This window comes from Arvicanthis niloticus, chromosome 9 (genome assembly GCF_011762505.2).
Source record: "Arvicanthis niloticus isolate mArvNil1 chromosome 9, mArvNil1.pat.X, whole genome shotgun sequence".
NCBI classification, from domain to species: Eukaryota; Metazoa; Chordata; class Mammalia; order Rodentia; family Muridae; genus Arvicanthis; species Arvicanthis niloticus.
This window is the reverse complement of record NC_047666.1, coordinates 37,434,829-37,450,707: the sequence shown is the minus strand read 5'-3', so window position 1 is coordinate 37,450,707 and position 15,879 is coordinate 37,434,829. Positions and strand designations below refer to the sequence as shown.

Below are 15,879 nucleotides of genomic sequence, written 5' to 3'. Positions count from 1 at the left end.
CTAGTTCAGCTGGGCTGTCTGGTACTGTGCTCTTATCTCTGCCTCTGCAGAGCTGAGATTGCAGGCCTGGGCGTGAGGATCAAAGCTCAGGTTCTAAGGTTTGCAAGGCAAGCACTTCACCAACTGAGCTATTATTCCAACATCCTAAAATCACAAATCTAGTTTAAAGGAAAATAGTAGCAGAGTCTTCGACTACTATTATATCTAACCGTAGCAACATCCCCAAGATCTCCTGGAGAAACAATCTGCCTTTGATTCATCTGGATCATCTTCTGGGATTATCAATTAAAATTTTTTTTAAATTCATGTATATGAATGAAATGTACATGCATTCACTATATGTATGCCAGCCTGCATGCCAGAATAGGGCATCAGATCCAATTATAGATGGTTGTGACCCACCATGTGGTTGCTGGGAATTGAACTCAGGATTTCTAGAAGAGCATCCAGTACTCTTACCTGTTGAGCCATCTCTTCAGTGGCCTCTGCCCTCCAGGTTATCAATTTTAAAAATAGTGATTAAAGCAACTCTCTCTAGAACATTCTATGTTAACTGCATCCTGGTTTATGTGCTTTCTATACATCTTCTCTCATAGTTACAGTACTATAAACAAGATCTGACAAGCTGGGAGATGCATGTAGGATGCTACAGTTTTCAAGGTAGGCTAATACTCAAAAAAAGCAATAAGAAGAGACATCCGGAACGAGAGCCAATATTCTAGTACTGACTACAGCTATAACCTTGAGCAAAGCCACCATACTAATTTACATATTTTTAACACAAATTCAAGCCATTTATTTTAGTAGGGTGAAGTTAAATTTAGATTTTGCTTACATGTGTCCAAATTCTCTCTTGTTTTAAACAACACTTATGTCCATGAGTCGTCTTTCAAGCTTATCCTTTCTTTAACTGAGATGAAACAGGCAACATTGATGAAGGGGATTGCGACCTCCTTGTACAATAATAAAATCATTATTACAGTTGACATTCACTTAAAAGCCAATAGAAAAACAAGCGGATCCAAAGTTCCGATTTTAAGTGCTAAAGCACTGCCAGAAGTTCTGATGCTGACGGGAGGAGATGAGGGAAGAGAAACAACAGCTGCAGCAGCAACAGCAGCAGCAGCAGTAACAACAGTAACAACAACAACAGGACCATGACTTCAGGGGGATATTCCTATGGGGAGTGAATAACCATTCAGAACCACACCAAGGTATCACTAAATACAGAGAGGAAGCACATGAACTGGGGGTAGGCTGAGCCATTGAGAACCTTAGAATACAAAGATCCTGGCTTTAGATTTTCAGATATTCCTATAGGAAACTCCCTGCTGCTGCTTTTTTTTACTCATAATGACAACTCAGTCACTAAACAAAAAGGAACCATCACGGTCAGTGTGGTGACACAGAATTCTTACATTGGAAGAACACAGTTACTAGGTTGCATGTATCTTGGAGACTAGGGAAGAAAATTTAATTATTCAACAGAGAAGGCTGTGACTAATCCCCAGTGAAAATCATGTAGCTTTCTGTTGAGCCCAAGAGATTCCACTGATATTTCTCTCTGGCTTCCCAGTTTACTTAAAAGCATTGTTTCTGGTGGTCACTGAGACATGCTTGGACTTGGAGAGAGGGTGTAGTAGAGAGCTTAGGATGTGGGTTTAACAATATGACCAGAGGTCAGAAGCCATCTCCTTATGCTTGTTTGACTACCTGGGCTAATCCTATATATCCACAGCACTGTTAAGAGACTAATGAGCTAAAATTTGCCAAGTTTTCAACCTGTCACCAGATGTGGCTACAATCAGTTCCAGAAGCCAATGAAGCCATCTTGCCTTCCTCCATGTCATCAAAGCAACTCCTACCAATGTTATAAGCCATAGCCAGGAGGTCTGTAATGGACATGTGCTATCAGCTCATATATGACCACATCATTTGAGGGGTGGAACATGGCTATCTTCTTCTCTACAAGCTTCTCAGGTTACTCAATCTAAGAAAGATACTAGACTAGCTACTATAAGTAGCCAATTGCTTGGGCTCAAATCCTGATAATGTCTCAGACTTTTATGACTTTACCAGGCCTATCTAAGACCTCCATGCCTGTCCAGGCATCTGTTAAATGGAGGTGCTAACAACAGCCTCACAGAACAGGGAAGCGAGCACATCCAGTATCCATGGTATTCAGTACCACGGCTTCATGCTAAACATGAGTGGTGTTGTTATGAAGGTTCTGGGGGACACAAGGCCCAGCCAAAAGGCAGAAGCCATGTCTACAGGAATCCTGGTCAATGTTCTTGAAGCACAATGGTCAAGGAGGAGGAGATTCTAAGGAGTCAGCAGCAATGTTCACCCTTCCCTCAGTAGTGAGCCTCTGAGGCCTTTCAGGTATCCCTCCTTCTGTCTGTCCCTCCTTCTGCCTCACTTTCCCAAAAGTTTAACAGACACACTAACATTGCTTTCCTAGCTGTACACTGAAGCTGTGAAGAGCAACAAACAACTGTGGCATCTATGGTGTGTGTGTGTGTGTGTGCGCGCGCGCATATGTTGATGACACATGTCATACCTGTTGTATGCACGAAGGCCAGAAGAGGATGTTGGGAGTACTGCTCCATCACTGCATTTTTCCTTTGAGACATGGGACAGTGAGAGACAATAGTGTCTCAGTGAACTTGGGGAAGCTAACAATAGTCAAGGATCTCCCTGTCTCTGCCCTCCCATGAACAAGAGTTACGGTCATATAACTCCCAGCTTTGTATGTGTTTTCTTTGGTTTTAAACTTAGATCTACATGCTTGTACCTCAAGCACTCTCTCCCCTGAGCCATCTCCTAACCCTGGACATTTTTGCTAAGAGCTAATTTTGTCTCCCTTAATGGTATGATGCTACCCTTGTTGAGGCCTCATCAGGCCTTATCACCACACCCCCATAGAACACACCCCTATCTCTTTATCTTTTTATAAACACATCAAAAGGGAAATCACATTGTAGAGTTAACTAAACTCCCCCCTCCCACACTGAAACCCATCCCTTAATACTTTCCCTACAGTAGTGCCCTTATCCTAGCTAGTAGGGAATTGTGATAGATAGAAGCAGACCACATTTTTCATTGACACGGTAACATAAGAAGCTGCTACTTTCTCTCACACAGACACCTGCAGGGACTCCAGGTGGCTCATGAAGACAAACTAAAGACCCTTCTACTCTAAGATAAGCTGCTGTGTGGTTAACAGATCCACTAGGCACAGCTGGAACCAGTCGACCCCAACCTGAGGAAAGCAAAGAGAAACCTAAGATTCCAATCAATGCCTTTGGCCCCATAAAGCCCAAGGTCACACCAAAACAACAACAACAACAACAACTGGCCTTGAGGTCATAAAAGGAGAATCCAATCCCGTTTTTTTTTTGCTGACAACATCCAGTAAAAGTGCAACTAGAGCTAATGCTTCGATATTTAATTTCTAAGGCTGGATATTTTGTTGTGGATAATAATGTAATTACTACTGTTGTGTAATGCTTACATAACAAATGTAAACAGGGAGGGCCTTGTCTCTTGTCTAGCAAACACTGTATTGCTAATTACCCATCACAAAAGCAGTGGAGACAGAGTCCACACTCAGCCCAGAGAAGAGTAGGGAATTGTGAAGTCTCAAAAGTAGAGACAATGTAAAGGAAATACCGGGTCCTGTCTACATGCCCAGCACTGCCTATTGCATCTCCTTAAACTGTGCTCCTGTGAAAGGGAATGCTGGCACTGGAAAGGGGAAATGGCAGAAAGGCCACTGTTCCTACAGGAAGCAAGACAACTTAGAAGCCATGGCTTCCTGGTGGATTTTACCTCCCACTGTGGAAATCTTTTGGAAGATAATAAGCACAGTCTCCAATTTCCAAAACTCACTGAGTGAGTTTTAAAAATCAGGAAAATTACCTTATGAGTAACAATGAACAAGTCTAAAACTCTCTAGGGAAGTAAAGTCCCAGTATATGTGTGTGTGTGGGGGGGGGGGGGGGGCAGGGTGCTGTTTGTAGAAGGAAACAAATTCTCCTTCTCCCTCTAATTGATGATATGGTCTTGAAGACACATAGTTTTATGCAAAATCACAAGGACCCCAGTATTTCTGAAGCTCTCTGAAATGGAGGCTTACAGTCCACTGACTGTGTTTAAGTGTACGAATATGGAGGATAACTCAGATGGAGCACGTCATATCTTCTGGGGACAGTTTCGGATCCCGACTCAGGAGACCAACTCAAGCTGACCTGAGAGAGGCCATGTCTTTCCTGCCTTGAGCATCCACTGTGATGAGATTCAAGTTTCTCAATACCAGCTAAATAAATCAAGAACAAAAGTTAAATGTCGAGTTTGAGATACAGCTACTGTGGTTATGTACCATGCACAGTGCACTAGTTTATTGCCAGCACTCATAGGAGTTTCTGCTTAAATGTGTAGAGTACTGATGAGATAACCACCCCTACATGCCCACGTTAACTGTCTGTAACATGCAGGGTCCTGAAAAATGCATGCCTAGGTTTGATGAACAGAAAACATTATCTCTAATTGGTAAGCAATTTGCCCAATTCCTGAAAGGATTTGGAAAAAAAAAAAACAGAAATATTTAAAATGAATTAACTTAATAATATACTAAAGTAATAATTCAAAATAATTATTTTTCATCTATCAACACTTTCTCAAAAACAAAGGAGGAAAAATTTAATGCACAACTGAAAGAACAGCTAGCTAGCCTTTAGATCCTTAAATTAACAGAAAGAAAGGAGAGAGTCAGGACAAGGAGCTTACAAGTTTCCCAACATAGAAATGAATATCAATTATAAACTACTATTGCGGTCCACAGGGCCTGGGTCTGTGGAGAAGATAACGGAATTAAACTGAAGAATTTGACAGTTTTAGATCTCAGTAACAGCTGCTCCAATAATCAATTACAGATAGAGAGATGAGCCAGTGACAGGAGAGGTTCAATGAGTGTGTGAACACCAAGTCCTTCCATCTGTGTGTGTGTGTGACCATCTTGACTGTGATGCTTCTGTAGATGTGAGACCCACCATGGCTAAAAGTCTGTCCCTAGTGACACCCACCATGCCTAAAAGTCTGTCCTTGGTAACTCTGATTTTGTTTAGATCAAGTTCAGCCTCAGTTCTTATGGCTCACTTGCTGGCAAATTCTACGTATAGAAGAAAGTGACCCTTAAACAGTTCTTAGCAAATTTTTTAATTCACTATTTGAAACATAGAGTGTGCTCACAACTGTGAAAAATTTATTATGTACCCCTAATGTCACTATTTATGGTAAAGAAGCTTCCTTGAGTTACCATCCCAAACTGTTAAGCTTGTTCTTAAGAAAAGAAGTCAACACCTCACTAATGTGCAAATACCCACAAGATAACCCAACACTCCATGCTATCCAATGTGAAAATCAATGTAAGGATTAAATGCACAAATTAATGAAATCAATATAGAATACAGAGGATATACCTCATGATCAGTGGCGTGTGCTGGGGAAGAAATGATGGGAATTTCCACTCTCTAATATGGATTCCAACGAATCCAAAGTTTTCAGATGTCAACAATTTTTAAACATGCTTCATAGAGTTCTGTTGTTTAAGTAAAATGCTGCCAGAGAAAGGGATTAACCTGAAACCAGTGACTTTACTTGTCAAAACGAGTTGTTCAGTCTACTGATACTGGGTTACTGGTGACAAGACTGTGTATTTATGAAATATAGACTTTGGTCTTTCTTGCAGTGTGTTTGTAAGAACACACTGGAAAATGAACAGACTTACTGGGCATTTTCCACCTCCACTGCTGCCTGCCTTCACTGAGAAGTGGGGATGCACTGGATCTGCCTCTCAAAACTATAAAAATGAAATCAACACTCTACTAAGGCTATTATGTCAGAAAAATGTGTTCAATGTAGTATATCACATCTGAATGCATATAGTTAGCCTACGTTTGCATTACTAATGTCTTGAAAATATATAAAAGTGTCCAAAATTAAACAAATCAACTATTTCTCTATAACCATTTACTTCATGAAGCTGTGTTTGATGATTTAAAAGTCTCAAAAGAGAAAAGGAAAAAAGACCGTGTGTGTGTGTGTGTGTGTGTGTGTGTGTGTGTGTGTGTGTGTCTATGAAGCCCTTCTTCATTCAGTATTCCATACACTGGGCTTAAGAAACTATTTTTATAAAGTGTGAAGTCAAACATTTTCAAGGAATCACCAATAGGAGATTTGCCTTAACATTTATGTTTGAATGTCTTACAATATTACCTCTGATGAATGAAATCCTGTTTTAATTTGGTCTTTGGCTTAAAAGTACCTAAGGTTGCCTAAATAGCTATCAGCTCCCTTTAGCCTGTTAGGTAAACAAGTCCTTCTCATTCATGAGATGTGGTTGACTCTCTCATATAGCCCAAGGAGATACCTCTATTCAAAACTCTCCAGTTAAACAGAGGTAACAACTCTTGAGAGTACAATAAACAAATTTAACCAGTGGCTCTTTTGGACAGGCCATGTCTTCTAGCTTTAATAACTTATTTTGGCTTTAACTTAGGGCATTTTTCTGGCACTCTTTAGTTGTGGGGTGACTGCAGTTCAATCCAATGTTACCAGGACAAGCAGAGTATAAGGGAAAATGCATCAATTATTCAAATTATTTAATATAGATGTTAATTGTAATAAGAAATAACATTCTAAACATCCAGAAATTATATCAATTTCGTGTAATATTGAAATGACGTTTCCACATATTTGTTTTGTGATAAATTCTCCACCACCCCATATAAATACTCTTATAGGAAAACCCATTTTAAGTAAATACAGCTCAATACAATTAAGCACTTCTTTCAAACTGAATGTAAACCACTCTACTCAAATCCATGTCACTGCCTCTAAAATTTGCTTTTTTAGTTTAACAAACTTAAGATTATGGTTTATAAAACAGATATTCTTCTCTGCAACTTGTGATTATAAAAGTCACAGTGTTTAAATAAAATATAAACAACATGACCATGCTCTTGCAAACCGAAAACAACAATTAAATCATATATCTGTTACAACTTGAATAGGGACAATTGGCTCTACTCAAGCAGAAGAGAGAGATTTCATGTAGTTTATTCTACAGCCAAAAGTTGTTTTTACTTGACAGGGGCTGGCAGAAGAATAAAAGAACCATAATTGTGGCAATATTCAGAATTTTGGTCATATTAAAGTAAAATTTTATGATAAACCAGTTGCTTTAGCAAAATTTCAACTGGATTCTCTATCAAAGAGTTCTACAATAGGGCCAGTACATTTGAAAATCCTTGCAAACAACTATGTGCTGCTTTAAAGTTGGATTTTAAAGAATTCCTTTCCTCATGGACAAGATCACAGACATATGCTGAGTGTTGCACACCACTCCTATTTACTTTAATAATAACCTTTAAGTAGAGATGGAGGATTTTATTTTTTTCTTTTTTGAGCACAAGGGTAAAAGCAAAGACCGACAATGAATTTGCAGCATGTGGACTTCACATTGCTTAATGAACAGGAACACTGGGCTCTTCAGGCTGCATCAATTAGGTGAATGGGAAAAAAAAAAAATAAAATAAATATAAGGTAGGGAAGTTTCCCCACCTCTAGCCTTTCTTGAACCAGTCATATTTACAAAGTGAAATGTTTATGAAACAGGGCAACTCCCCATGTGGCATGGAAGACAATGCAGGAGATAGAGCTCTCTGCTTAGACCTGCTACAACTTCCTCTACTAATTAGGAAGCTATGTGTCTCTGCTAGAAGGATGTTAACAAGCTCCTGCAGTTCCCACTCTAGCAAGAAATCAAAGAGACCCAAAGCAGACAGCTCGCCTCAGTAAAAGGATTATGAAGTCTGGTTATTAAGGCACAGACAGAACGCTTGACCACAGTTCCCTTTCTGAAGAAACTTTCTAAAACAATTAGCTTCTAGGACCAGCAGGATTTGCTTATTGAAGAGCAAAGTTAAAGTGTGGCCCAGAATACGTTTATGAAGACAATCACACAAGTTTCTAGAAGAGGACTCTTTCAGGTAACTCTTATGCATGAAACCATTTCCAAAAGAAAGAAAGAGAAATAGTCCTTGTTACAACAAACATCAGATCCCACTTTGGATTGGTCATGAAAATGTTGACTGTTTCCACCATTTGCAGGCTGCCATAATATTTACAGTTAGTTCAAATACTTCTTTTAAAATACAAAGCCTTATAGGAACCACTAGAAGCAATGCTTATAAATAAGACTAATAGCAATACAAGCAAAGACACAGTCCAGTGAATGTGACACCTAGGGTGTGGAGAAGGGACAGGCTTGGTCCAAACACAAGGGCAACACTCACATACCTTAAGGACTTCCATCGGCACCTGGGTGGCAGAGGGAAGGGTGGTGGGCACGCTGACGTTTATGGCTGGTGTCTGACTCACGGCCACTCTCTGTTGCATGAACTGGGCTGCCTGCAGCTTCTGCTGCTGCTCCCTGCGCTCCTGCTCCTGCATCTGCTCACGCATGAGTTGCTGGCGTAGCAAGATGCGTGATGTCATAGTGGAGGAGCTTAACGGAGGCTTGGAGGCCCCAGAATGCTCTGCAGAACTGCTGTGGGGAAACCAGAAGGCACACAGCATTTAGTATCCTGATGAGAACCATCACCAGCATCGCGGGGTATCCTAAATGCCACCAAACTAGGAGGTGAGTCTGCACAGATATAATCAAGGCACGGCATGGCACTCCATATAATTGAAAATCAAGAGGTGACAGGATTCAAGTCATTAGGAGTTGAATTAAAATAAGTCAGGCTGATTGCATCTGGGTTTTTTTTTTTTTTTTATCAAATCACTTATTTCTTTTTGATACTTTATGCCACACACAGTTCATCACCACTGAATATAATGCAGTTATATATATCCAACAACTAGGAGCCATTGGTCTCAGTGGCATGCAACTCTCCACAGAAAAAACAAATTACTTTATTTGCTTTTTTTTTTTTTAATAGCTCAGTCTAAACAACCAATGACTCCTACATGTTATCTAAATTCCCTGAAGATGTCTAATATGGTCGCTAGTAAGGAAACACTGTTATGGGAAAGGTTTGGAAGACGAGATGACACAAATCATTAAGAAAAGAAGCATCTGGACCAGATGTGGACATTGTGCCCTACCCTTGTCCAAAGACAAGGGAACAGAAGAGAAACTGAAGTGACAACCCAACTCTTCCTCCTGGCATTTTTTTGTGTGTCTTTCCTTGTGACTCATCTGGGCATGCCCATGGCATCAGAGTTCTGTCTTTTCCCCATCAGGTCTACTTCTCAAGGCCAGGGACTCACTCTGTTCACCATTATCTAACAGGCTTAAATGGCAGTCAGTTAGGTGAGAATAAAAGAGTTCCTATTTTCCCTAGGTGTGGCTTTAGGTTGCTTATCCTGCCAACTCTGTGTTATGAACAAACAGTAAACCTCTTTCTGCCTGGGTTTTCATACCTGGAAGGGATGTACACAGCTTTTTATCCATTTATAAAAATGGCAGCATGTTCTTTACATATCTACCACACCACTCACATCGCAAGCCATCCCTCCTGAGGACTGATACTGTGAAGCTCAAATACAGCAATGCTTATAATCCCGGTGGACAGTGAGCATCACCCTATAGATGTTTGTGCTTGCTTTTATTACCATCCAGTACGGGAAGCAAACTTAATTATAATTATTCAGATTTTTGTGCAAGCTTATAATAAAAGATTTTAGCTTCTGGGAACAACAACAACAACAACAAATGAACATCTGAGTCTACCACGCTTTGGGGGAGGCATCTGAACTTATCCTCCGTCTGGATTGCAAACCCCAGTACAGTGTTTATATTCCTACCAAAGACAGAAGTCCTGAGGCCCCTGGTCATCTCTGTGCATGGCCTGAGGACAAAAAACACTGCACAAGTGACCGGATGTGCTACAGGATAAAGGTCTATGTCACACTCTCCTGTCATCCCCAAGAGATCCTAGAAGTTTGTTTATTTTCCATATAGAAAACTGACTCAGTAAATTATAATAAATCACAACATTAAATATCATGTATCCACTAAAATTCCATAAAAATAAAACTATTGATGTGAATAAAACTATAAAATAAAATAATTTTTAATCAAGGTGGAAAATATCTACATAGTGTCCAATTTTTTAAAAACACATTCATGACAGGAAACGCAAAATTAAAATTTATCATTATTATTATTATACTTTCATAAAATTATATCCAAAGGCTAAAAAGAAGTTATTATTTTGTTTCAGAGAGTTCCTTGACATATAATTGTCAAAGGTGGAACAATTCATGTATACAAAGGCTTTTAAAGATTTTAAAATATCCTAAATCACCTAGTTTTAAAAATAGGACAACAGTTAATTAATTGAATTAATATGAATTCAATAACATATTACCTTATTTTCTTAAAAATGCAAAACGAACAGCAAAGTAGCATACGCGTGCAGTAAGTATAAATCATAAAGTCGGATTCCAAAGTGGATTTATAGACTGATTCAGACTTATAAGCTCAGCATGCATGTATAAATGCACAAAGCGCCTAGCAGGAAATGTATGGGGCAAGCACACGAACTTAGGAAAATCAATTTTCTTTTAGTTTTTCTCCTTTAAGCTATAATAACGCCAAAGTATTTTTCCCCAGTGACAATATATACAATAGACACTAACTAAAGAAATGACAGGTAATCAACCTCACCACTAGGCTACAAGAAAGGAAACTAGAGCTATCAAACAATACTTCAACTATTGGAAGTAACCACGGCTCTGCTGAGTGCCTTTAGTAGCCCCCAAACCTAAAACATCCTTCTTCTATTTTTCCCAGCATTCCCTATAGGCACACAGGGAACATTGAGCAAGCAGCATCTATACTTTGCTTATGATCTTAACATTGTATACTCATCCACACAATCAAAATGTTCCCCAGCCATTGCTCTGTTAACTAAAACCACCTATCCACTAGCACAGAATCCGCTAAAAAAGAGCATCTAAAGAAAATGTATTTCCCATTTTGGAGTATGTCTTCGGAGCTCAAATGTACTTTCCTAAGCCAAGAAAGATTGGAGGTGGCTATTTAAAAATAAATAAGTGGTCTTACTATTCAGAGCCTGTCAGGTCCCAACATTCTCAGAGAGAATGATCCTTTTGATAAAAACAAGAGCAAACCTTTGTTCAGAAGCAAAAGGAGCTGTGGCATAATCGTGCTAATTAACTGCACAAGACGAGTCCCTGGCTGTAGTACCAGGGGGAAAATCCTTTCAATTAATAGGAAAGCATCCCAGAGACAAATTAAAATGACTAGTTAGCAAGCCCACTAAGGCTTCATGCTTTAACCACAATAACAACATCATTTAAAGTGTCTTTTATAATTGTCTATCAGGAAAATAATAATACTGACCTATACAATAGAACAGTACAAATACCGGGAAACCACATAAAAGAAACACTAGCAAACATGTTTTATATTTATATAAACAGAAGAAAGCTCAGCTAATTGACAGTTGAACACAGGCTTCTAAAGGGGGTAGTGAAACAGAATTATGTGTGCACACACGCGCATACACACACGCACACGTACACGCACATGCACACACACACCCTCTAGGCTATTTCCTCATTGTGAGACATGACTGCCAGATTCTCAGCCTGGTTCACTATCTTTTGTGTGCCCATGTCTCTTAGAAATAACTGAATCTGTAATTATCTCCTCATAGACAAGACAAACACAACTAGATTTTACTCGACTCTCAAGACAAGGGAGTCCCAGTTTGTGAAAGGCTGTGTAAGAGTTACTAAGGAATGAAAGTTTCTGTAAGGGGTATTCCAAGTGGCCAGAATGACTGCTTTTAAAAATGAGGACTTACTGACAAAGCCACTAATGACATACATGGAGAGATGTCCCATGTGTCTAATTTTAATTGCTGACTGAGCTCATCCTTGGGCCCATGAACCTGAGCTCTAGCTAGATAATCCTAATTCCATGAGTATGATTCCTTTTAACCTGATTATGTGAAGTTCATTGATTCAACAAATAGCTATTGCTAGGTGCTGGGAACACCTAGCTCCCAGCCCCATGGTGAAAGCCCTGGCCAGATTAATTCTTCCCAGATGCCTTCATGATGTCAATTATCTGGACTGCTAGATTCTAATCAAGTGCTAGATGGAAAGGTGTACCCCTCAGAAAGATAAGCCCACAGGCATGGCCACAAGTGTGCTGACACCTCCCTGACCCTGAGTGTGGGACTTTCTCAATACTAGTTAAGGAGGAGGGCCACAAAGTGGACTCAAGTTCTCCTTCACCCACTGCTGAGAAATTCGAGCATTAATGATCCAATGATTAATGAGTGTTTCCCAAAGCTACCCATAGACACTGTGGGAACAGAGTGAGTAGATATTAAATTCTTCAATGGAGCAGCTGGAATGCAGCATACAGGCAAGGTGTGGAGCCGGTGTGTGGCCTCAGTTCCCACCCCTTTTGATGAATTTACATTTTTAGCTTTCAATGTCTCCTCCTCTATGATGGTAAAAGGCTACTGGGCAGAATTCTGTCTTACTGGGCACATTCCTAAGTCCAAATAGTTTATTCCTTTAGCTTTATCAACCACTTAAAAATACCAGTAATTCTATCAGGTCCCCAGCATCTGGCCAGCATCACCTGCCAATCCCTTACCTGACAGTAATGCTAGGACCATACAAGTCCATCTCTAAGAGTTAAACCCTGAGATGGAACATGACAGTGTTCACAATTTGGTGTCAAATACTGAGGTTTTTCTTCTCCCTTTTAAACAATTTCAAGTCAATAATTGAAATTTTTCTAATGGTGTGGTACTATTAGACATTTGGGACATAGTGGAGTCCAAACTGGCCTTGGAGATGTGTGCTTTTCATTTGCACACAAGGAAAAAAACTTTAAAAATTAAGAACTGTTAACCATATGGAATTCAATCTTGACATTTTTACTTAACCAATACCAAGAGTGCAGTTAGTAGGGAGAAAATAGACACAGTGTTCAATACTTTCCATATTGTCTAAGCTGAACCACCAGATACCAGGCAAAAGTACGCTCAAAAACATTTAGATTGAAAGTCAGTGGAAACCTTAAGTCAGCTTGCTGTCCAGCTTACATTGCATTCTCCAAAGTACACAAAATGTGATGCCCTTGGAACGCAGGGAAAACAACTAGAATATTCCATTATATACATTTGATGTCACTTTTCCTTTATATTTGTATAACATAGCACATTCAGCACAATACTCCGGTGGCATATTCATGTAACTGATAAAGTAGGGCTCTGCTGACAAGATGGACTTTAAACACTGATGAGGAGGGATAAAAACAATGTTGAGAGACCTTTACAAGTAATACAGAGATGATGCTCCTCCAGGTATTTCAACACCAGACTGGGCTGAGGTTGGGATCTTCACTGTTTCACAATGTTTCTCACTTCTATGTCTTTCAAACAGGACTGCCAGTCTCTTGTTAACAAGACACTGCACACCCTACCACCCCTTCCCAAGCACTTCCCACTTACTTTCCTAATAGAATTTCCTCTTTATTCCTTCATAACACTATATCCTATTTCCCCTTTGGAAGATACTTCCACCCCACCCCACCCCACCCCCAATATCTTACTATCTACCTAATATCTGTGGATGTTGGGGGCCGACTTTTAGCAGAAAGCGGCTATCAGCTTTGCAGCCATCTTGAGCCATATACCCTGACATGTGACTTGGATTACAATAGCCTACAACAGCTGAGCACACTCCGATAATCTTGGTTTAGATACCTTGAGATTAAAGGTGCGTGAGATTAAAGGTGTGTGAGATTAAAGGTGTGTGAGATTAAAGGTGTGTGACTTAAGAGTATGACTTAGAAGTATAGAGATCAGAGTTAGAGACAAGACCTAAGGGCATGATTAAAGGTGTAACTTAGAGGTGTGGCTTAGAAGTGAGACATATAAAAGGCAGAGACAGAACAGATCAGAAGACAGACTATAGAGAGAGAATCAGAGACAGCAGACAGAGGAGACACAGCAGGAGACACTTAGAGGAAGAGGGACTGAAGAATAAACAGGATTGAATCACACCCTGTCTGGTCTCCATTCTTTGAGTCTGCCCTCACCCTCGCTCTTGCTGAACCCCGACCGGCAGACCAGAGCAGCAGCTTGGGCCAGGATACAGTGGCCGCCCAAACGTGGGTCGGCCCGGGCCTCAACATTTTGCCTGGGCTGCAACATTTATTTTGGCCGCCCCAACATGGGGCTAGTGTGGACCCCAACATGTGGATGCTCTGAATGATACACAATTTAAAGCTTAAATGCTAACATCTACAAGTAAGAGGAAACATACAATGTTTGTCTTTTGGGTGCTGGGTCACCTCACTAAGGGTGATTGTTTCTATCCCTATGCACTTATGTGTAAATTTCATAATTTCATTTTTCTTGACAGTACCAGGACTAGGTTACATCTTTCTGAGTCCTTGGCCAAAGGGGTCCCACAGATCCCCCACCACCACTACCACCACCAATACTATAGGCTATTGCCAATCTGATCAGTTACACTTCACAACATGACAGTAAGATCCTATTGCCAAAGACAGCATATATTCATGTCGTCATGTATGGAGAAGTTGAGCTACTGATGAGCTGAAGGCTTTAGCCTTACTGAGTAGCATTAGCAGTGCTGGACAGTGTTGTATATGCTATAAGAGAAGAAAAATAATCACTATTCTCAATCAGCCACAAACCTTGTGAGCTATATAGATAGAACAAAAATCTGCCTGTAAAGCAGGCCACTGGTACAGTATTGGTGCCATGTTATTGGAGTAACCAGCCACTCTTTAAATTGGATTTAAGGCCTATTCTATGAGATGAAACTGCCATACAACACTACTTAGGCCAAAGGTGTTAGATATCCTCAGACAGAGTTAGAGATGAATGTGAGCTAACTGAATTATATTCTAGAAACTCAGGTCTTCTGAAAGAATACTCTTAACCTTGAAGTCATCTCTCAATCCCACACTCTTCAATTCCTGCTCACTCTGTCCATTGTGGACTCTCACTCCCACGTAGCTATGAGCAAGGACTTTTTAGTCAGGCCCTGATAGGACATACCTTTAATCCTAGCTCTTGGGAGGCAGAGAAAGGAGAATCTCTATGAGTCTGAGGCTTGGCCTACAGAACGAGTTCCAGAACAGACAAAGCTACACAGAGAGACCCTGTCATGAAGAAAAGAACAAAAACAAAAAAGAAGAACTTTTTAAAGGCATAAAGTTATTCTATAGCTACTGATACAATTCCTCAGTCACAAAGCATGTTGTCTCTTGTCTAGACAACATTGCACTAGGTTAAAGAATATTTAAACGCTCCAGGTTACAATAGTTTAACAATCACTGCATGCTTAGAATATATCCACCAAGACCCAAAGTTCGTAACACCAGATTGAAACCCACATGAAAGTGCACATTATCATATAAGGATTGGTGAACAGGTGGACCCGATGCAGTAGGGAGGCAACCACACAGGCAGCTGTCAAGACTATACCCACCCATTAAGCATGGTCCACTCAGCATCCTATGCCACCAATTTCTCCTTGCAAAGCCAACATCCCTTCCTTTCAGCTCAAGGATGCACAAGGCAGGCCTAGCTAATCAGCCTATCTGTCCTCTGTCAACAGGGTCAGAAAGGGCCTACGGCGATACCTCGTAGGTTCCATTTCTCACTGGAACTGAATGGCGGCAGTAAAGTAACGTTCCTTGACAACCAAAAATCTGGCAGGAAGTGAACTTTGAGTTTTGTGCACCTATCTCAAATTAGAAACAATAGTGTGAAGTAA

The 15,879-nt window shown here is 40.2% G+C and overlaps 1 protein-coding gene across 8 annotated transcripts in view; it reads right to left on the bottom strand.

Annotated features, from left to right (window-relative positions):
* Mitf (melanocyte inducing transcription factor) overlaps positions 1–15,879 on the bottom strand; it is a 212,172-nt gene that overhangs the window by 72,597 nt on the left and 123,696 nt on the right. For 5 of the 8 annotated variants that reach the window (XM_076940166.1, XM_034511768.2, XM_034511769.2 and 2 more), the window contains one exon: positions 8,365–8,614. The exons of 1 other annotated variant lie outside the window; for it this stretch is intronic. In XM_076940166.1, the coding sequence (XP_076796281.1) occupies positions 8,365–8,562 (198 nt within the window). In that variant the 5' untranslated portion in view covers positions 8,563–8,614. The remainder of the gene's footprint in view (positions 1–8,364; positions 8,615–15,879) is intronic. 2 more of the 8 variants (XM_076940163.1, XM_076940164.1) reach the window with 1 other exon arrangement.